The 22,607-nt window shown below is 46.1% G+C and overlaps 1 protein-coding gene across 3 annotated transcripts in view; it reads left to right on the top strand.

The window, feature by feature from the left end:
- USP28 (ubiquitin specific peptidase 28) overlaps positions 1-22,607 on the top strand; it is a 118,402-nt gene that overhangs the window by 49,593 nt on the left and 46,202 nt on the right. For all 3 annotated transcript variants that reach the window (XM_088443029.1, XM_088443028.1, XM_088443027.1), the window contains exons 13-17: positions 837-1,013; positions 4,624-4,823; positions 8,502-8,572; positions 21,150-21,378; positions 21,544-21,729. In XM_088443029.1, the coding sequence (XP_088299155.1) occupies positions 837-1,013; positions 4,624-4,823; positions 8,502-8,572; positions 21,150-21,378; positions 21,544-21,729 (863 nt within the window). The remainder of the gene's footprint in view (positions 1-836; positions 1,014-4,623; positions 4,824-8,501; positions 8,573-21,149; positions 21,379-21,543; positions 21,730-22,607) is intronic.

Below are 22,607 nucleotides of genomic sequence, written 5' to 3'. Positions count from 1 at the left end.
TGTATGGCCAGCATAACAGATTGCATTTGTGTGTATAATATAAATATATATGTACTCTATCTCCAGATACTGTGTCACTCTATGCATAAAAAGAAAAGCCAGGCAGCAAGTTGTTACCAACATTTCAGTTTCATGACAACATTTTCGTCAGTTTGTATATAGTGCTAATATATAGATTAGTTGTGTAGTAGAACTCAATAGTGACTGACCTTGGGCAATGACTTTATTGTCATTATCTCATATTTCCATACATTTATGGAACAGGGCAAAGTTTGATGATAGAAGTCTTATAATGCATAGTAAAGTATCCAAATGTGATTTTTTTTTTTACATTTTTTTTTGTTCCATGACAGGTGAACTTTAAGTTACTATGTACTAAGCTCTGGAGACTGATAAATTACCAGCCAATCAGCTTCTGTCATTTTTTCAAACACAACCTGTAACATGACAGTTAGGAGCTGAGTGGCTGGTTGTTTATCACTCTCCAATTTATCACTTTCCAGAGCTTAGTACATCTCCCACCATATGTATAGCTGAGCATGTATTGCTACACGCCATCACACTGGCTTTTGGTTCAATTTAAATGCACCTGTTACAAATAAAATTGTATATATGAATTCTGTTACTTATGAAAGCACATTTGACCCCACAGTCGTCTTGCACCAGTTTGGTCAAGTGCCTCACTTCCCTATATTGTGCTGTTGGAGACCTTTCTCTGTCCACTGTCTATTGTTTAACACGCACATAATTTTATAATATGTTTGTGCATATATAAATATTTCATACACTCTTTCATTTCAGTGCTTCATATACGAATGTACGGTTCTATTTCTCAGGTACCTAAAATACGGCTCTGGGCCCAATCGATGCCCTCTTCCTGATATGCTTCAGTATGTGCTGGAGTTCGCTAACACAAAGTCTGCCGCAGGAAGCCGTGCTGTGGCTGTGACTGGGAGATCCGAGCTTGCAACAGATGACTCTGGTTCTTCTGATACTCAACCACAAGAAAATGGGTAATTTAATTTATAGTAAGATGCAAACCTATAAAATAGATGTTCTAGCTAACCTTGTAAATGAAGTGCCGCACAGCCAAAAGCCATTTCCTTTATGCTATTTGATGTGGATTACAAAGCCTTATCTTCATTTGTTCTCTAGATTTGTTTTGCTTTTTATTTTACTGTGTTCTTTAATAGGTCTGGATCTAAGTTAGATTGTTTCCAAAAAAAAAAAAAAGCTGCTTTCCTCCTTACTGAGATAATTCCAAGAGTAAAGCATGATCCACATTTGCATTGCAGAATTATACAAATCAATGCACAAGTTCCATTGATGTTTCTGTAAATAACTGTACATAAAAGTACGTTCTGATATCCACAGAGGAATTGGTACATTATACAGGGAAGAGAGAGAGACCCATTTTTCTGCATATTGTTATGTTGTTGCACTTTCTAATTGTGATGTCTGTGGATCAGAGTAGCAAATAGCAATTTTAGAGCAAAAAAAACCTATTATAATGAAAAGAATTATCCTTGAAGCATTCTGAGCTTTGTATTAGAATTGCTAAAATGATATAAATAATGAAGACATTGAATACAGATATGACCGTGTATTCAAGCAATAAAGTCCTTGCGAAATATTAAAACTATGGTAAAAGATAGGTAGTGTACTGTAATTTATAGTTAACCCATGAAGACCACCTTCCTCTGTGTACATGTTTAGACTAACTAGGCTATTAAATGCGTTCAGTATTGTTTATGATGTATTTGAAGTAAGCTTCTGAGAAGTCACCTATATCCATATGTAAAAATATAGAGAACCTCTCTTATCCACAACAAAGAACTGAAGTTAATGGTGATCACAAGGATACAAACTGGCTTCTAGCTCCCCAGATTGTAACTGTAAACAGTGATTCTTCTCCTGTGTCGTCTTTGGGACTGACTGTATAGCTAATATCACGCTGGGGAATATGATCTGTAACGCAGGTAGTCAACTCTCATATAAAAACGTAGACCCCCTGTCCACTTCTCATTGAGTGACCAGAGTTAGTGCAGTAGCCTGGTCTGATTACGCTTGTCCCTTGTTATAGTGGTAGCGGGTTTATTGATCTATTCTTTACATTTTGATATGAACCTTAAAGATACACAATAATTCTGTTCTCATCAGCACCACAGACCTTTCAAATCCGGCCTTTAAGGACCAGCAATATATATATATATGCCTCCATAGGAAGCATACATGAAGTTGCAACTAATACAGCATATCCAGGGGTCGTGTTACACTTGCTTGTGCACTCCTTTTAGTATACATCCATGTGCATGTCCCCAACATGTCTATCCAAGAGTAAGGGGCTGCAAGATATAAGATTCGAACTGCAGTGGCATTTTTCTCTGTATGTGCAGTGCTGTGAAGTACATTTTTTTCTAGTAACATCCAGTTCTAAAGAAAAAATCAGTTAGTATTTAAACTACAGGCGGTAAGCCCTGTGCCCACCATTCCTTTTGTTGCCCGAATAAACTAAATGAGAAATGGATTTAACAGGAAGTACAAAAATCCTACTCTCTAGACCTGCAGAAGCCCTAGAATGAGCTTGTAGTAGCAGTTATACAACTTTAGTGGAAAGCCATGTTAGGTTGTCCCTTGAACTTGCATGCCTTTAAATTAGATCTTGGCAGCTTGAAGCTGCCATCATAACTGTAGTTCGAATTACAACCATTCTGTCGGTAGTTACACTCGGAGCCACAGTCGAGGTGCCCACACACTAGGCGATCTGGTGACAATGCGATATCGTGTCCGATTTCTCCCACAACAGTTGTGGGCACGATTTGGTATAAAAACTTTCCAAATTGACCCACGATCTATCGTGCATCCTATTCCAGCGCATTGTGACTGAGATTTTCAGAGCTTGCCTGCAGCAGGCAAGATCTGAAGATGCTATGTACGACCAGAGGGGATGCTAATCGGCATCGTAATCATGAGTGGAGACTCACGATTAGGACATATTTTACACGATCTGTCGTCCCGATGCGTCGGAATTGGGCCGATCGTGTAAAATATCGCCTAGTGTGTGGGCACCTTTAGTGTGTGTTTGTATGTACATCACTGATTAGTATCTTCTACTTTTGAGATATTCAACAAAAGGAAAATCATATTCAATTATTTTTAAATTTGGTCATTAAGTATTTTTGTCATGATTACAGGTTGAGTCTCCCATATCCAAAATGCTTGGGACCAGGGGTATTTTGGATATCAGAATATTCAGTATTTTGGAATAATTGCATACCATATTGAAATGCCTTAGGAATAGGGCCCAAATCTAAGCACAGAATGCATTTATGTATTATATAAACCTTATACACACAACCTGAAGATAATTTTATACAATATTTTCAATAATTTTGTGGCTCAAACAAAGTTTGCGTACATACATAAAATTCATGTATGTATCATATACACTTTATACACACAGCCTGAAGGTAATTTTATAATTTATGTTTAATAATTTTGTGCCTTAAACAAAGTTTGTGTACATTGAACCATCAAAAATCAAAGTTTTCACAATCTCAGTCATGCTAAAAATATTCCGTATTTCGGAATATTCCGTATTTCGGAATATTTGGATATGGGAGACTCAACCTGTATTATACCTTTTTGAAGTAAATGTTTTTAAAAACACATGATGATGGTTACCTATTAGTTTTTGTAGTGTATCAGGACAAAACTTAGGGCCTGATTCAGAGCCGGACGCTCTGACAGAGCGCTCGCTCTGAATCAGGGCCGTCCCTCTGTTTTCTTAGAGCGGCCTCGTGGCCGCTCGCATAGCTGTGTGTGACCACCCACAGCTATAGCGAGCGGCCAGGAAGATGGTCGCGATGGTCAAGACCATCGCGACCATCGGGCTTGTGATGAGACCCTTGTGGTAGGGTCTCGTTGCCGCAAGCCCTAGAGTGCTTTCGGCTCTATCAGAGCAGAAAGCACTCCCACTGATATCACTTGTGATGTCAGTGGCCCGGCCGCAGACGGTAGGCGGCCCTCACTCAACAACGACAGCACGCCCCCTTTGGTAAGAGACCCGGAGCGATGGCTTGCCCGTCGCTATCCCGGTCTCGCGCATGCGCACGACGGAGCCAGCTCCGTTGTGCACTGGGCCAACATCGACCCGCTTGCGAGTGCTCAGCGCTCGCGAGCGGGTCTGAATCAGGCCCTTAGGACCTCATTCAGACTCGTTCGCAAGCGGGTCGATGGTGGGGCACTGGGCACGCAATCCCCGTAGTGAGTGAGAAATTCACTTGCTCCGGGGCTCGCTACAAACGGGGTGGCTGTCGATGTTGATCGACAGCTCACCCCGTTTTGTAGGTGTGGTGGCTGGTCAAACGGAGGCGTTCCTGAAGGAACGCCTGCCGTTTGTAGTGTGCTTCCTGCTCTTTTTGAGCAGGAAGCTCATTGGGGCTTGCGGCAGACGAGACCCTACCAAGAAAAAAAAAAAGCGGCCTGAATGAGGTCCTTAGAGCAGAAACTTCTGTTTTACAATTACGATTCATTTGTAAATGTCTGTGAACATGTGACTTTTTGTAACAAGTTATTTCTGGAAAAAGCAGGAAATCTTGATTTGTGTCCTGATTCGTGTAGTGTTCTAACAAATGGATATGGTGAAAACGTGGACAGTGATGATTCCACAGTTTCCAGCCCTGAATCAGACAATACTTCTCCGTCGCCTTACTCAACTTCTGCAGAAGTGCCAGCTCCCCATACCGTTACCAAGGAAGAACTCCAGTCTGTGGAAGCCTGCTTGCAGAGGTGGAGAACTGAAGTAGAACAGGACATGCAAGGTCAGGTGGGACATCATTTGGGAATGTTTTCCAAACTGTATACTAATTACCATATGCAAATGACCATTAAATGGTTATAACGGAAAAATATCTAAAATCAGAATGTTGCTTAGTGTGTGGATTAGTGCAGTGAACACTGTCTTCAAGGCACCCTTAAGATGAGTACACACTAGACGACGACCAGTGTACCCAACCGATGGCAGATGCGATGGATGACATATCGTGTACTCCGTACACACCACACGATTTGGTGAACGACCGCACAATGTAATTTCCCTCCGCATCCAAATGCATGGGTTCGCCAGTCACATCTTGAGATTGAGCAACATGTAAGGCAGATATGAAGATTTCGATTGACGACGCGATGGGAGAGCGCATAGTGTGTACACACTAGACCATTTCAACGATTTGTCATACCGATCCATCCGAAAACAACAAATTGTGGGTCTAGTGTGTACCAAGCTTAACAGTCTAGTTTTTAAGGATATCCATGGCTGAGCACAGAAGGTTAAATAAAAAATGACCTAGGTACGATTTAATTCACCTTTGTTCAACCATGGACCGTTTGGGTGCCTTGAGGACCAAGTTTTAGGAACCACTGCATTAGTGTGTGTGTGTGTGTGTGGCATTCAGCTCCAATTTAGGGCCTGATTCAGAGCCGCTCGTAAGTGGCCGCTCGTTCGTTCCGAGTGATGTTTGCCCAACTGCGCATGCGTACGGATCGTAATAAGCATGCGCGAACCAGTCAGTGCGGCCGAAAATCGTTTGTTCGCTAAATAGCAAATGCCTGCTAATATGAGTGACGGGAGGAGGCGTATGTGGGTGGTAACGGGAAGGTGCTTGAAAACAGGGAGTGGAGATCAGAACGCAGGCGTGCTTAAAGGTCAAAACGGGCGTTTTATGGGTGTGCATAATTAATACAACAGCGTCACTGACCATGTCACTGGGTTATTTTATAGTCAGAACTGCTCGCTAATTTGTGGTAGCAAAAACCAACCACAAGAATAGCGAGCAGTTCATACGCTGGTCGATGTACTCGATTAATCTAATCTAATAAATAGCGGACATGACGTAGGATCCGAGCGGCCAGGGGGCGTAGTTATCCAAAAAACGACCGAAAGTTTTGTTCGCTTGTTCAGACATAGAGGCGTGAACAGACCGCAAAGAGCGAACGGTTCATTTGAGTAGCCATCCCTTTTTATGGAACGAACGACCGCAAATAGCGACCGGCTCTGAATCAGGCCCTTAGTCTCATCAAACCACAAAAACTTTTGCCATTTTTACAGCACCTTGATGGAGTCATGAAAACTCTGTGGGCAAGGACATTTTTTTTTATTTTTATTTTTATTTTTTTTTATTTTTGCTCTGCTTTCTTCAGCCAGCTGCTCTTTTGTAACCCGCTTATTGACCCTTTATTATCTTTCATCTAACTCGCTTAATGAGACACTTGGTCTAGTTCCTGTGACAACTGTCACCATGTTCAGGTGGGAGGCCTAATCTAAACTGTGCACCAATAGTTTCATGCTACTTCCACTTCTGTACCATGGTGCTCATTCATAGCTTTCCAAAAAGATTTTCGCTTATCTGTATAAATATAACTGACTTGACTGGAATTTCCTTTCGCGTTCATTTTTTTTAAATGGATTTATTTCTGTTTGGAAGCTTGTCCCATACTGTAGGTCTAGTAATGTATTTTACAGGTGGAACCCATAACAAATTGACTTTTCAAATAATGTATTTCACCTCTATAAATTTGAGCTCACACTTTCATGTCTTATGAATAATTTTTATTAATGTAATTTCTTTTTTTCTTCCTTGTTGTACTAAAAGCTGTTGTCATTCAATCTGGGGGACACTGCTAACATGTGGATGTATAGCATTGCTTCTTAAATCCAGTCCTCGGGACACATTAAAAGTGCAGGTTTTCCAGGTCTCTTAACAGAATCACATGTGAAATGAGTAGAACTCCCTGTAGATCTTTTAAAAGTGTCAGTCAGTAATGAGATACGGAAAACATGCACTGTTAGTGTGACCCGAGGACTGGAGGGGAGAAGCATTTTTGTGGGAGCTACTCAGGAGTTGGGCACTTTTGGACTAGTTTGGTTAACTACTAAAGAAAATCAAACTCCTCCCCTCTATAAACTTCTCTCACTAATTTCTCCTCGCCTAAAAGTAAAGGGTATATATATACTGTGTTTATATATAAAAAAGGGCTATTACATATTCTCTAAAATGTTTTAAAAGGCTGTCCATGGAGAAATCTATCAGCTTGTGGAAATAACTCCGCTGCTAGCTAACGATGGCGGCACTTACTAAGCAACGATAAGCTGATTATCGAAGGATGGCGCTGTACGTACTAACCAGTCCCGCCACAATCGAATGAGCCTGCACAAATCTGTGCCTAATGAGATGTTTTTTTTTCACAATCTCGTGCATTGGGGGTTGCCAGGAGCAATGACATAGCGCATCAGTAAAAGGCAGACTTGCTACGGGTTTTGCAGAGATCGTCGGAGGGGTGGAGTTTTTTTTTCTCATTACAGCAGCTGTAATGTTAATTCATCTTGGTTCTATAGCTTCCTACTTAACCTCGATAAACGATGAAGCAGGAACTACTTTTATAGCATGATTTGTGTGGTAACGATACATCTCTCCTTAGGTTCCTCAAGGATTTGGTGCTTCTGTCCTGGGCTTCTTGTGGCTGCCATTTAATTTTACTTCTTTTGACTTTTTAGTTTGTTTCATATCACTTTGATTTATTGTATTTTACCTAATTTTACCTTTATTTAATTTGACTACAGTTTACTATATTTTGTGTGTTCTGCTTTGCACTTTCTGTTATTGCTATTTTGTCATGTCTCATCTTGTATTGGGGTTTTACTGATGCAATTACTTGTTCTCTTATCCCTATATGCGTGTAAAATGTAATTGTAAAATGTGTTCTGTGGTGTCTGTTGCTGACTATATGGAGTGGTCAAGTCTGACACCTCATAAATAAACATTGATGATAAGATATATAAATATGATGTTTGCCCTGGAATATTACAGAAAAAGTTTATATAGTTAGTAAAAGCCCTAGAAGGGCTTGTTTGTGCAAGCGAATAGATTACCATTTTCTAATGGGATAAAACACCCATTGTGTAAAATGTAAGCTTCCCATAATAGCTAGCAACAACTTCTACAGGGATAGTGCACGGAGTATATAGCTTAAATATAGACACTTATCCACAATGAATATACATTAAGTCAGTGGTTCCCAAACTTTCTTGCATCACGGCGTCCTAGAGTATCAGCATTTTTTTCCATGGCACCCCCTAGGCCAAAAGTTTTTTGTTGAAAAACTGAGCAAAAATTATTAAATGAAGTAAATAGTGCTTATGTCATCCTTAGGGTCCGTTATGTGGTAGTGGATAGGGTTGTGCTTCTGTTTGTCCACATAATTTATGATGGGCAAAACTACTTCTGGTGGCAGCCAATCATATTGACCCACAATTATTTTATTTGTTTCTGGAACACCCCTGCAAGTCCCCTGCAGCACCCTACGTTACCACGGCTCCCAGTTTGGGAAACACTGCATTAAGTGGTCTCCATATATCTTGAAACTGTTCTAATCCGTTACAATAATTAACCACCAGCCCACATAGGAATCGACATTGATTTGTCATCTACTCATTTCTTCAGACTTAGAGAATTCTATTGGCGATATTAGGAAGAGAATTGAAGATATTTATGATGATCCTGATCTTCTACAGGTAATGAATGTGGATTAAACCAAATGTGTTGCTAATATGTGATGGTTTTTGTCATAGCAAAATTAACCTTACAATATTTTTTTAGGAGGAATATTTGTTAGGAAAAAATTCTGAATGTACAAAAGAAACTTTCAATACCATTATACACAAGACAATGTTATAGTAAGCACATTAACAAAATTATTTAATTGTTGTCTACTATGTAGCAAGTATGAATAATGTCCAGTGACCTTTCGCTAAACATTAGTTTCCATAAACTAGCACATTACTTACTGTATATCCACCAAATGCATTGTGTCATAAACTAGCACATTGCCTGTATCCACCAAATGCCCCGTGTCAGAGACTAGCACAGATCCTGTATGCACCAACTGCCTGGGAGTCGGGAGCTAGCACATTGCCTATATCCACCAACTGCCCATTGTCAGAAACTAGCCCACAGCCTATATCCACCAACTGCCCATTGTCAGAAACTAGCCCACAGCCTATATCCACCAAATGCCGCTTGTCAGGAGCTAGCACATTGCCTATATCCACCAACTGCCCATTATCAGAAACTAGCCCACAACCTATATCCACCAAATGCCCATTGTCAGAAACTAGCCCACAGCCTATATCCACCAAATGCCCATTGTCAGAAACTAGCCCACAGCCTGTATCCACCAACTGCCCATTGTCAGAAACTAGCCCACAGCCTGTATCCACCAACTGTCCATTGTCAGAAACTAGCCCACAGCCTGTATCCACCAACTGCCCATTGTCAGAAACTAGCCCACAGCCTATATCCACCAACTGCCCATTGTCAGAAACTAGCCCACAGCCTATATCCACCAACTGCCCATTGTAAGAAACTAGCCCACAGCCTATATCCACCAAATGCCGCTTATCAGGAGCTAGCACATTGCCTCTATCCACCAACTGCCCATTGTCAGAAACTAGCCCACAGCCTATATCCACCAAATGCCGCTTGTCAGGAGCTAGCACATTGCCTCTATCCACCAACTGCACATTGTCAGAAACTAGCCCACAGCCTGTATCCACCAACTGTCCATTGTCAGAGAACTAGCCCACAGCCTGTATCCACCAACTGTCCATTGTCAGAAACTAGCCCACAGCCTGTATCCACCAAATGCCGCTTGTCAGGAGCTAGCACATTGCCTATATCCACCAACTGCCCATTGTCAGAAACTAGCCCACAGCCTATATCCACCAAATGCCCATTGTCAGAAACTAGCCCACAGCCTATATCCACCAACTGTCCATTGTCAGAAACTAGCCCACAGCCTGTATCCACCAACTGTCCATTGTCAGAAACTAGCCCACAGCCTATATCCACCAAATTTCCATTGTCAGAAACTAGCCCACAGCCTATATCCACCAAATGCCGCTTATCAGGAGCTAGCACATTGCCTCTATCCACCAACTGCCCATTGTCAGAAACTAGCCCACAGCCTATATCCACCAAATGCCGCTTGTCAGGAGCTAGCACATTGCCTCTATCCACCAACTGCACATTGTCAGAAACTAGCCCACAGCCTATATCCACCAACTGTCCATTGTCAGAAACTAGCCACAGCCTGTATCCACCAACTGTCCATTGTCAGAAACTAGCCCACAGCCTGTATCCACCAACTGTCCATTGTCCGAAACTAGCCCACAGCCTATATCCACCAAATGGCCCGCTTGTCAGGAGCTAGCACATTGCCTATATCCACCAACTGCCCATTGTCAGAAACTAGCCCACAGCCTATATCCACCAACTGTCCATTGTCAGAAACTAGCCCACAGTCTATATCCACCAAATGCCCCATGTCAGAAACTAGCCCACAGCCCTATATCCACCAAATGCTATGTGTCAGGAGCTAGCACATTGCCTCTATCCACCAACTGCCCATTGTCAGAAACAACTGTAGCAAATTGCTTATGTCCACCATCTGTCCAGTGTGAGTAACTAGCACATTGCCTGCTCTATTAACTGCTAATAGTCAGGAACTAGCACAGATCCTGGTTGTGGTGTATTTTGTCAACATGGTCATAATGTCAACATGCAGCGCATTGACATTCACTGTGTGTAGACAGTGATAGTGACAGTATTAGAATGTCTCCAAAAAGTTCCTGGTGGCTCAGCTGGGCTGGCAGCTTAAGCTTTGTCTTCCGGGTTTAGCAGTGACATAATGATGAATTCTGGCTTCTCCTGCAGCGTCTCCGACAGTAACACCCCTAATCCTAAACTTGGCGCCTAACCCTGTACCTACCCCTAGTGCTGAACCCAAACCTTCCGCTCCCACAGCTTAACCCTAACCCTGTACGCTCTGCAGAATGTCCACATTTCTCACATTGACATGATGAACAGATCGACATGTTCCAGATCAACATTTTAACAATGCCGACAAATGAAATGTCGACATTATAGGGGAAATATAGTAGAGAAGTTGCCCAAAGCAACCAAACTGCTTTTAACTGTCATTTGCACAGTCTCTGAACTGACAGTCAAGCTGGGTACACACACGTCCAATCCACGGCAGATCAGACTGTTTATACAATCCTGCTGCAGACCTCTTCGCAGATTCTACATCCAATCCTCGCTACTCACTTGTCCTATCTGAGCCAGCTGAAACAGTTAACTGAAAAAATTACATTTGGCTGTGCAGGAAAGGGAATTTATTAATGAGGAATTTAATTATATTGGTGAAGAGGGGGATGTTGAGATTTAATAACCTGATTATTGGATGGGGACAGGATTTCAGGTTACCAAAAAAACAAAATACAATGGCACATGGTTCCCCCCACAGAGGCATAACCAGCCCCTGGCTTTTTGAGCTGCCCCTGGTTAAAAAATACAGGGACCAAAACATGTAGTGGTCCTCCATATTTGATGAACCAGCACCAGGCTCATGGAGATGGCATTGGTTCTAAAAATACCAAGAATAAAACAAGTCGGGATCCCCCGTATTTCCAGAACCAGCACCGGGCTTCACTAGCAGGGGGGATAATTCCACATCCAGGGGACACACTTGACTGGGTCCTCTGACCAAAGCATTCATCCCCCCTAACTATTCAGCCCAGGCCGAGGATTCCTGGGGAAGTGGAGTCCCTCCTCTCCAGGGCACCCAAGGCCAGGGCTGAAGCCTGAGGCTATCCCTGGCACCCCTGGGCTGTGGGTGCTGAGTTGATAGTCCATTAGTAAAAGTTTAATATTGTCTTTTACAGGTGGAACTACAGGTCCCAGCAAGTGGCCCCCACATGCTGGTACTTGGAGAACCACAAGTACCAGCTGGCAGGGCATTAAGGGCCCGCTGGTAAATATGTAAAAGAAATATTAAAATAACAACAACACCTGAATGTTTTAATAATTTAAGCTCTTTTACATGTCTGCCACCTTCCCCAGGACTTCTACGGCATCTTCACATGGAGGATGGCGGCATTTAAGCTCTTTTACATGGCCGTCGACCATCCTGGACTTCCCCCGCCGTCGGACTGACTTATATAAGACTGCATAAAGGGGGTGGGGCAATGACACGGCTCACTGTGGCCATCTTGAATTTCAATAATGGTGCCGCGACGCAAGTTTTTAAATGGGAAGCCGCTCCGTCGGCCGCTGCCGAACTCTGAATAGGTAATTATACCTAGCCATCTCCCGCATCATCCTGCTGCTGCCTCCTGCCGCCATGCCCTCCGCATCCCACGGTAGTAGCCACACTGATGGTTTGTTGAGCTGCTGGTATCGGAAATCGGTCACCAGCTCCGGTCTCCGCAGCCTACACACTACAAAATCGGTCACTTAGTCGGTGGTTGGGTCTCTAGTTTCTAAGCATGATTAAAAACCACTAGATCCGATAGGCAACTAGGATCGGGTGTGCGGGTTGGTCAGCAGAGGGGGTACACACCTGTCCAATGTCGGGTTGAACGGTCAGTCAGGAGTCTGATCTCCAGAAGATTGGACAAGTGTGTACCCAGCTTTAGAAGCTGATTGATCGATTGCTTTAGGCAATATCTCACTTTCTCTCTCTCCAGGGCTTGATACATCTCTCACTATGGGGGGAATCCAATTACACGCGAAGGGAGCGAGTAGCCATTGCGTCTCACACCACCCAGCACCTTCTCATGCTGGACTCGCACATTTTTGCATGCAGCCCTACAGGCCTGCTAACAAGATACTGCACGTCTTGACACTCGATTCACATCTATGTTTGTTGACATTTTGAATGTTGACATGGTGACTGCATCCCCAGTGCCTGTCTCTCAGCTAAATCCAGAGACTATTTTGGCCCTATGCCCGTATCCACCAGAGTCAGGAACTCACAAAGTCCCTGTATTTTGCATCTACCAAGCACCCACCAGAACCAGGAACTAGCACTGTGCCTGTTTGCATGAATATACATCCTTCTCAACATCTCCAATTGTTCTGCTACTTTTATATATGTAGTGTGAACCATACATCTTAAATTGTAAGTTTGTTTAGGCCGTGACATCTTTCTGTTGTATATACTGTACATACAGCACTGTATAATGTTGTTTATCTGAATAGATGGTAAATTGTTCCTTGTGCAGGGCAAGGTGTATATTATTACTGGGTTTAGAATCTTTCTGTGCAGGTAATGGGTAATATGGGTTTCTACTTCAGGGTCCATAGGGGGTCCACAGGGTTGACCTTGGGGTATAGCTGGATCTGGATCCACGGGCACCACGCAGTTAAAGCTTTGCTGCTCCCAGGATGCACTTGGGTCCGTCCTCCTCTATACCCCGCCCCCGGCCACAGGCATCTCAGTTTTAGTTGGTGCCCGGCCGGAGTCGGGTCACCCTGTCGCAGCCCCTAAGCTTTATTTTAAAAGATAAATTTTTTATTTTTTTCTACTTTTTTTACACTTTTAGAGCGGCAGCATCAGACTGTTCTTTAGGACGTCCACGCTGCCGCTCCTTCTCCCCGCTGGCGCCGCGACACCAGTACAGCTCTGGGGATCGCGCCTGTACTAGCCGGGCTCTGGGGACTCCCTTGACTGCTGCCGGACGCGACGGGGATCAGGTAAGCCGCGGGTCGCCGCGTGCGCCGGCCCGCGGATACTTTCTATGCAGTCAGAAGCCTCCGGTCTCTGGGGACAGACCGGAGGCGCTAGCGGCGGCGGCGGGCTCCCCCTCTATAGCGGAATACCTCGCGTGTCCGCTAGACCACCAGGGTAACAGGCTGGTAGCGGGACCGGCAACCCGGGGGTTAATTGCTAGCCAGGGGAGGCAGCCTTCCCTGTCTAGCGGCTCCTCCCCTCAGCTCAGCGCGCCTTTCAACTAGCAGTCTGGCGTCGCTGAGCTGCTCTTATCTCTCGGCCACTCCTCCTCTGAGGTCTCCGGCGGCCATCTTTACTGGCAGGCATCGCAGACTCCCAGGCGGTATCAAGTGGACCGGTCCCCCTGTGTACCTCTCCCCTGCTAAAGGACAGTGTACACAGCGCTATAGCCCTCCCAGACACTGAATCTGGGCGGTTGATTGTAGCGGAAGGTGCAGTGAGTACTAACTTTTCTGCATTGTATGTGACTATTGCTAGTGCTGCCTGTCTGTGACTTATTCTCCTTACTGTCAGCTTATAACTATCCCTTTCCTTCTCCTATGGCCCGGCAGGTGTGTGGGGGAAGGGCGTTTTTCTGAGACCCTCACTTATATAAATCACGTATTTGTGGGGTCAGTCACATACTGTTGTGTGCTACACAGTACCATATCTGGGCTGTTGTGTCGCATACTGGTGAGTGCGCGGGTGTTAAAACCTTAATTCCTCGGGTGATACGTATTTCTGGTGTATTTACAGTATCATGGCTGATGAGGACACTGAGTGCTCTGTGGCTCCTGTGCTATTTTCCTGCAGACGCTGTGCTGCTGGAGTTGATGGGGAGGATTTATCTCAGGATGGTCTGTGCGGGCGGTGCCAGCTGGTACCGGGCCCCTCCAACCCCCCTGTGTCACAGGACCCTCCTTGGGCGATGTTTTCACAGGTGCTGGCGTCTATTGCGGACCGGTAATCGGTCCCATCAACTGTCCCTTCTAGGGCGTTGCCTCAGCCCACCATCCCCCATTCCCCGGGTGTTCCGCAAATATTGCGGTCTCCCCCCGGGGCCCAGACTGTGGGTCCTTACTCGGGACTGCCTGTGTATGTGCAGTCTCTCCCAGTGACGCGTCAGTTTGTAGTGCCTTTGCAGAGTTTTGCTCCGACGGCTCCTCCGCCTTGTGTGGATGTACTCTCCAGCTCCGTACAGGGTCTGGCGGCTTCATCCTCGGCGTTTCAGTCGATGTTGCAAAGTGATGTGCCACCAAGGGTGTCTAAACGTCCGGTTGTGAGTTCACTAGCTGCGCAGTTGTCAGACTCAGAAGTGTCCTCAGATGATGGAGAAATCCATGAGGACTCTGACTCTGATGCCATGGGGCAGGAGGTGGAAGCTAAGTCCTTCATTAATGTTCCAGCCTTAGTTAGGGCGGTGCGGGCTATCCTATTTGTTGAGGATGATGCGCCGGCTCCTAGGTCGAAGTTTCCTAATTTTAAAAAGGCCATGGTGACTTCAACTGTGTTCCCCCTGTCTGATCAATTAACGGATCATATGGCGGCGGCCTGGCAATTACCCAGTAAGAGGTTCCATCCATTGGCGGCGAACTATCCTTTTCCTGAAGCTCATTGTAGGAAATGGGAGACTCCGCCGGCGGTGGATTCCCACGTTACCCGCTTGATCAAAAGCGCGACGCTGCCATTGCCGTCTATCTCCTCTTTGAAGGATCCCACGGACAGGAAGGTGGAGACTTGTTTAAAGTCCATTTATTCTCTTTCTGGGGCGGTGGCTCACCCGTCCATGACTATCTCCTGGGTGGCTAAAGCCATTGAGGCCTGGGCCAATGCCTTGGAGGATACCTTTCCTGATGAGGCTCCGGATATCCAGAGAGCGTTAGTGGGACAGATGCGGGATGCAGCTTCCTATATCGGGGAAGCGTCTTTGGATGCCAGCCTGCTCACTTCTAGGGTGTCGGCTGCAGCGGTGTCTGCTCGGCGCTCCCTGTGGCTGAGGTCCTGGAGGGCTGATGCAGATTCAAAAAAGGGTCTGGAGGCCTTGCCTTTTAATGGTGATTTACTATTTGGTCCGGATTTGGACAAAATAGTGGATACTTTGGCTAAGTCCAAGTCGGCTTTCCTCCCTTCGGCCTCTGCGCCCGCTAAAGTGAGGAGCTCTACCTTTCGGGTTCAGGGTAAGGCCAAGGGCCAGTCTTTCCCGAGACATTCGGCGACCAAGGCCGCACCCAAGCCCAAGAAGCAGGCATGGAGTGCTCGGCGTCCTTCTTCCAAGCAGGAGGATAAGCCTGCTGCCTGATGGGACGGGCCTCTCTCTGGGGGACCCCAGAGTGGGAGGCCGACTTCTCCAATTCGCCCAGTGTTGGCACAATACCACCACGGATGCCTGGGTTCGAGAAGTAGTCTCTCAGGGGTACGCCCTGTCTTTTCGGTTCAGGCCGCCCCACCAGTTTTTCTGCACGAGTCCTTCTCTGGACAAGACCAAAGCTGGCCAGATTCAGGTAGCTATAGAATCCTTGCTACAAGCAGGGGTCATTGTTCCCGTTCTGCAGTCTCAGCGCGGGACGGGGTACTATTCTACTCTGTTTCTGGTACAGAAACCCAATGGTTCTCATCGCCCTATCCTGAATTTGAAGTTTCTGAACAGATACCTCAGAGTTCCCAAGTTCAGGATGGAAACGTTACGTTCCATCATTCTGGCGATGGAACCCGGGGATTATATGGTCTCCCTCGATATCCAGGACGCCTATCTCCATGTGCCCATAGCATCGGCACATCAGCGGTATCTGATGTTTGCTATCCTGAACCATCACTACCAATTTCGGGCGTTGCCTTTCCACGGCTCCGAGGGTGTTCACCAAGGTGATGGCAGTTATGGCTGCCCACCTTCGGGGTCAGGGTCTACGTCTATTGCCGTACCTGGACGATCTTCTGCTGCTGGCGAGCTCCCCGGAGGTGCTTCTTCGACATCTCCACCTGACCATTGCTTGTCTTCAAGCACACTGGTGGTTGATAAATTGGAAGAAGTCCTCCCTGATTCCATCACAGCGGATGGTTCATTTGGGAGCCCTGCTGGATTCTCGTCAGCAACGGATTTTCCTGACTCCGAAGAAGGTCTCCTCCCTGCAGCTGCGGATACACAGTTGCCTGAGCAGTTGCCGCCTGTCGGTGCATTCGGCTATGAGAGTTCTGGGGTCCATGGTGTCGACATTCGACATGGTGGAATTTGCCCAGTTCCATTCCCGGCCCCTGCAGGGGCTGATTCTATCGGAATGGAACGGGTTACCTCACCGGATCCGCTCTCAGATGCTGGTGTTGTCCCCGGAGGTTCGGCAGTCTTTGGCTTGGTGGCTTCAGACAGCGCATCTGGTCGAGGGGCGCCCCTTTTGGATCCCGGACTGGGTCCTGCTCACGACGGATGCCAGTCTCCGGGGTTGGGGGGCAGTGACCGGCTCATTATCGCTTCAGGGTCGTTGGTCCGCGGAAGAAGCACTTCTCCCTATCAACATCCTGGAACTGCGGGCGGTATACAGGGCCCTGCAGTCGTCCGGCCCCACTCTTCACGGAAGGGCGGTTCAGGTGCAGTCCGACAACGCCACCACCGTGGCGTACATCAACCACCAAGGGGGAACTCGCAGTCGGGCAGCAATGTCGGAGGTGTCTCGCATTCTTGCTTGGGCGGAGTGTCACATTCCAGCGATCTCGGCAGTCTTCATTCCCGGAGTCCTCAATTGGGAGGCGGACTTCCTCAGCCGTCACGACGTGCATCCCGGGGAATGGTCGCTTCACCCAGAGGTGTTTCAGCTACTCGTGGACAGGTGGGGGCTGCCGGAGCTGGACTTGATGGCCTCCCGTCACAATCACAAGTTGCCCGTTTACGGGTCAAGGACAAGAGACGCAGGCGCCTGTCTGGTAGACACACTGTTGGTGAAATGGAAGTTTCACCTGGCGTATCTGTTTCCTCCGATATCCCTGCTTCCTCGGGTTCTACGGAAATTCAAGCAGGACGGCGGCACGCCCTTGGTACTCCGATCTGAGGTGCCTCTCCATCAACGCTCCGTACCTTCTCCCTCAGCATCGGGACCTGTTGTCTCAAGGGCCCTGCCTTTACCCGGATCTGGGTCGGCTGTCTTTGATGGCGTGGCTCTTGAGACAGCCGTCTTGAGGTCTAGGGGTTTCTCCAGTTCGGTCATTGGTACCATGCTTAGGGCACGCAAGCCTGCTTCCGCGCGGATTTACCACAGGGTGTGGCGCACTTATTTTCAGTGGTGTGAATCCAGAAACTATGATCCGCAGGTGTTCCGGGTTTCCAGAATCTTGGCGTTTCTTCAATCGGGTTTGGACCTCGGCTTACGCCTGGCCTCTCTGAAGGTTCATGTGTCTGCTTTGTCCGTGTGGTTTCAGCGACGGATTGCTACACTGCCAGATGTTCACACCTTTTTCCAAGGTGTTCTCAGGATCCAGCCTCCCTTCGTGCCTCCGGTGGCTCTTTGGGACTTGGCGGTGGTACTGCGGGTCTTGCAGGGTCCTCCTTTTGAGCCGCTTGAGTCGGTGGAGCTCAAGTGGCTGACGTTTAAGACCATTTTTCTCCTGGCAATTGCTTCTGCCAGTAGGGTGTCAGAATTGGGGGCGCTTTCCTGTCGCCCTCCTTTTCTGATTTTTCACCAGGACAGGGCGGTGCTCCGCACGCGTCCTGAGTTTTTGCCCAAAGTGCTCTCAAAGTTCCACATTAATCAGGAACTTGTTGTGCCAGCTTTTCAGTCACCTGATCTTTCAGCTGGTGAGGCTTCCTTAGATGTAGTCCGGGCACTTAGAATCTATGTGGACCGGACTGCTTCGGTTAGGAAGTCGGATTCTTTGTTTGTCCTCTTCGGTTTTCACAAGAGGGGTTGGCCTGCCAACAAGCAAACGTTAGCCCGTTGGCTTCGTTCCGTTATTTGTGAGGCTTATGCACAGGAGGGTTTACCTGTGCCAGCCTCTGTTAAGGCTCATTCCACTCGTTCTGTGGGTCCCTCTTGGGCTGCTAGACGTGGCGCCTCCGCTGTTCAGCTGTGTAAGGCGGCCACTTGGTCTTCAGTTCTATGCGTTTGACACCTTCGCCTCTCAGGATGCATCCTTTGGGCGCCGGGTACTCCTTTCAGCACAGGAGCGTCCCCGCCCTTAGTTGAACTTCTTTGGGACATCCCCAAGGTCAACCCTGTGGACCCCCTATGGACCCTGAAGTAGAAAACAAGAGATATGGTAAGAACTTACCTTTGTTATCTCTGTTTCTACGAAGTCCATAGGGTCCACAGGGCGCCTGCCCTGACGCACCTGGCTTCAAATGGGCTGTGTGGCTGGTCACCGGTTTTCCGTCTCCCATTTCTGTGAGTATGGTTTCTTGTGTTTTCCAGTCTTCCTTCTCTCTGTTTAGTCTCCTCCTCCGGCCTTAGCTGCTTACCAACTGAGGTGCCTGTGGCCGGGGGCGGGGTATAGAGGAGGACGGACCCAAGGGAGCAGCAAAGCTTTAACTGCGTGGTGCCCGTGGATCCAGATCCAGCTATACCCCAAGGTCAACCCTGTGGACCCTATGGACTTCGTAGAAACAGAGATAACAAAGGTAAGTTCTTACCATATCTCGTTTTATGACAACCTCCCATTTACCGTCTCTGTCACTGTCTTATGACTTGTATGACTCAAAGACATTATGCCATTACCATAATGTGGACTATTCCCTGCCACTAAACCAAATTAGGTTAGGTCAGGTCAGTCTTATACATTGTGGTAAGCCGGAAGGTGTAAAAGGTGTTGGTCATATATTGTCTTTTTCAGTAGTCTCATTTGCAGCTTTATGCTAATCTAGTATAAGCCCTTCCCTTATGTGCGTCTGAATGTGCAAGGACTGGGACGCCTACTTTGCGCAACTTTAGTCATACCTTTGGACACAACCATTGCAACTTGCACCCCATACTAGGTGCAGACTTTCCATCAGAGTAAGGTCTCCTTTGTACGTGATTAACCGCCTGAGATCGCAATCAGTTATGTGACACACCCTCAATGCTCCCATAACATACCCATAAAACAGTTCTGCAATTCTGAACGCACAAACCATAGGACACGTGCTCTTAATATATTAGCAGACACGCACACAAAACAAGAAGACGCACATAAGGTTATTTTTTTTTTATTTTTTTAAGATACCAAAAGCACAAGTTAGATGTAATAAAGCTCCATATCTTCATTGAAGATCTGTATATTGAAATTGTAATGAACTTGAATTGTGCAAAATGATTTTATGGGCAGTGTACTGTACTGTTCATTCTAGCACCCTTCACCTGTCACAACCCAGGCAGTTCCTCTTTCCTGCCTGGGGTGTCACTGTCTGCTCTGGTGCCTAGCACACTCTGCTAATGCAACAAACTGCTGAGATACAGACTAGAGTGTGCTAGAAGCACCAGAGTAGAGCGTGTCACCACAGGCGGGGAAAGAGGAACTGCACGGGCTGTGCCATGTGCAGGGTGCTAGAATGAACACTAAACTGGATAATCTCCTAAAATAGCAAACTCTTAGTGTGCACTGTAACATCAGCCTTATTTTAGGACTGAAATAGTCTGTGTCATGTTTCAGCTGCTTGTACTGGAGCACACAGCTAATGACTGCAGCATGGGAGGTGTGGTGGAGTCAGGAATACATGAATGAAGCATAGCCTCGTGTCAGCAGCTGAGAATTCTCTCTTAGTAACACCTGAACTTGTGCTCATGGAGGCTGCCAAATCTGCGCCTCCTGTTGTCTTGTTGAAATGAGCTCATGAATCTATGAATAAAAAGACTATTCCAAAACTGTGGCAGTACTGGTAATGGTGTTTTTAAAGTTTACTTTACTTCATACATGCCTACCCTCCCGATTTTCGCGGGAGGCTCACGATTTTTCGGGTAACCCCCCGCACCCACTGAAGGGTAGGCACTTCTCCCGCATTCTGCCCACTTCCTAGTGAAGTGGGCAGAATTAGGAGAATTTCCACGGCGATCGTGGGTGTCCGTGCAGGGGGCGGGGCTTAATGACGCTATTCGCGTCATTTGGCTCCGCCTCCTATTTACATTTAAGCCAATCATGGGCATTTTACCGCAAGGGGCAGGGCTTAATGACGCAAATCGTCAGGCCCCGTCGCCACGCACCTGCCTCTCCTCCCAGGGGCTTCTCTCGGGGGAAGAGACAAGCCATCTCTGCTTTACAGCTTAAGTCATGCCCAGGCACTGATCATCCCCATGCCCCAATAATCCCCCATGGACTGCTTTTACCAAACTTTCCATTTGCTGGATGGACTGTAACCGTATATACACCAATAGCTGCTCAATCTGGATGTAACTTCAATAAATTAATATTCAACATCAAACAGGGCACATGATTTCCTGTCCTTATCAGGCCCCTCTCATCAGAAACCTTGGCAGTGTCATGTGCTGTGGTTACAGTTGTAATTGTTTCGGGTGTTTATTTTTCTTTATTGATTAGATTATTATTTAAATTTTATATATATATTTTTTTTTTATATCCTTTCTCAGCTTCCATACAGGCTTCATGCAGTACTGGTTCATGAAGGCCAGGCTAATGCTGGACATTACTGGGCTTATATATACAGCAATACCAGACAGTGCTGGCTTAAGTATAATGATATATCTGTGACGGAAGCTACCTGGGAAGAGCTGGAAAGAGATTCTTATGGAGGAATGAGGAATGCCAGCGCTTACTGTCTTATGTACATAAATTATAAGCTCCCGTACCTTATCGCGGGTAAGATTAGTCTTTGGCATATTGTTCAGCATTTTGTCCTACATTCTTGCTTTGTTCTTTAGCTTTTCTCAATCTAGATCACTATTCTAATCAAACAAGGCTCTCCGAAAACCATGCTCCTCTAGTCAGAACCTAAAACAACGGTTTCTTTTGATCTGTACACAGACCATGAAACCGGACAGCTGGAGGATAAAATCAACACACTACCACTTGGCTTTGTGCATTATGTTAGAGATGACAACCTAAGGTTTGAACATGAAGTGGAAGAATGGGAAGAGGCTCATTCCTGCAAGATCCCCCAGATGGAGCCTGTTGTTACTTCAACAGACGAGGCCGCTTCTCATTGTGAAGGTAAACGGTGTACAGATATGTCCTTACACATCTTTGCTGCATTTGTGCTAAAAATCCCTTCTTGGCGTGCCTGGTCCCATCAGACTCTGCTAGCGCCCTAGTCAAGTCGCATCGCATTGGGACTTAGACGCAGTATTTAAAAAAAAAAAAAGATGCAAAAAAAAGACTCCCGATGCTAGCAAAGGAGATTGGGAACTGATGTCTCACGCCAGGTAAGTCGCGCTGCGTGGAGTATTGAGGCTAGATGTATGAGGACACATCTGTATTCACTACAGTGCATAATCTGGAAAAAGTGCATTATACCACATTTAATACATATATTTACCCCCAACCACCTACTGTCTGGGACTGGTGCAGAAGGTTGGATTTTTATATGGTTGACATATTTCACATGATCCCGGAGAAACAATCTGATTTCACTGCACGGTGGTTTAGCTGGCTAGATTTTAAACTCACCCCATCATATAAAGATTTGGTTCCACAAGACCTAGGCTGTATTACCCTCCTGTAGTCTGTCTATTTGCTGATCTTATTGGTTTTGTGCAATGTTGCTCCACTATTAATCTAGTAAGTGCTCGGTGCCCTGTCTGTAATCATCCTATTCTGCGTGCATCTTCTTTATCCCTCTCGCTCTGATGTCAGATAAGTTTTAGAAGTTGAAGCTTCCCATTTGTTTATAATACGAGATATCATATTATTTATTGTGAATTTATGTATTGATAAACGATCTTTGAGTAATATTTTACTTGTTTTTTTATGACTGTGGTCACAATATTTTTGTTTTGATGTGAAAAATTTAAATAAAGAATTGATAATTATATATATATTTATAGAGGGGCCCAGACCATGCACTGTAGTATCCATGATGCCTTTCTAAT

Source organism: Taudactylus pleione, unplaced genomic scaffold (assembly GCF_031769625.1).
Source record: "Taudactylus pleione unplaced genomic scaffold, aTauple2 ptg000322l, whole genome shotgun sequence".
Lineage (NCBI taxonomy): Eukaryota > Metazoa > Chordata > Amphibia > Anura > Myobatrachidae > Taudactylus > Taudactylus pleione.
The sequence above is the reverse complement of the archived record's forward strand: the minus strand, read 5'-3'. Positions and strand labels throughout refer to the sequence as shown.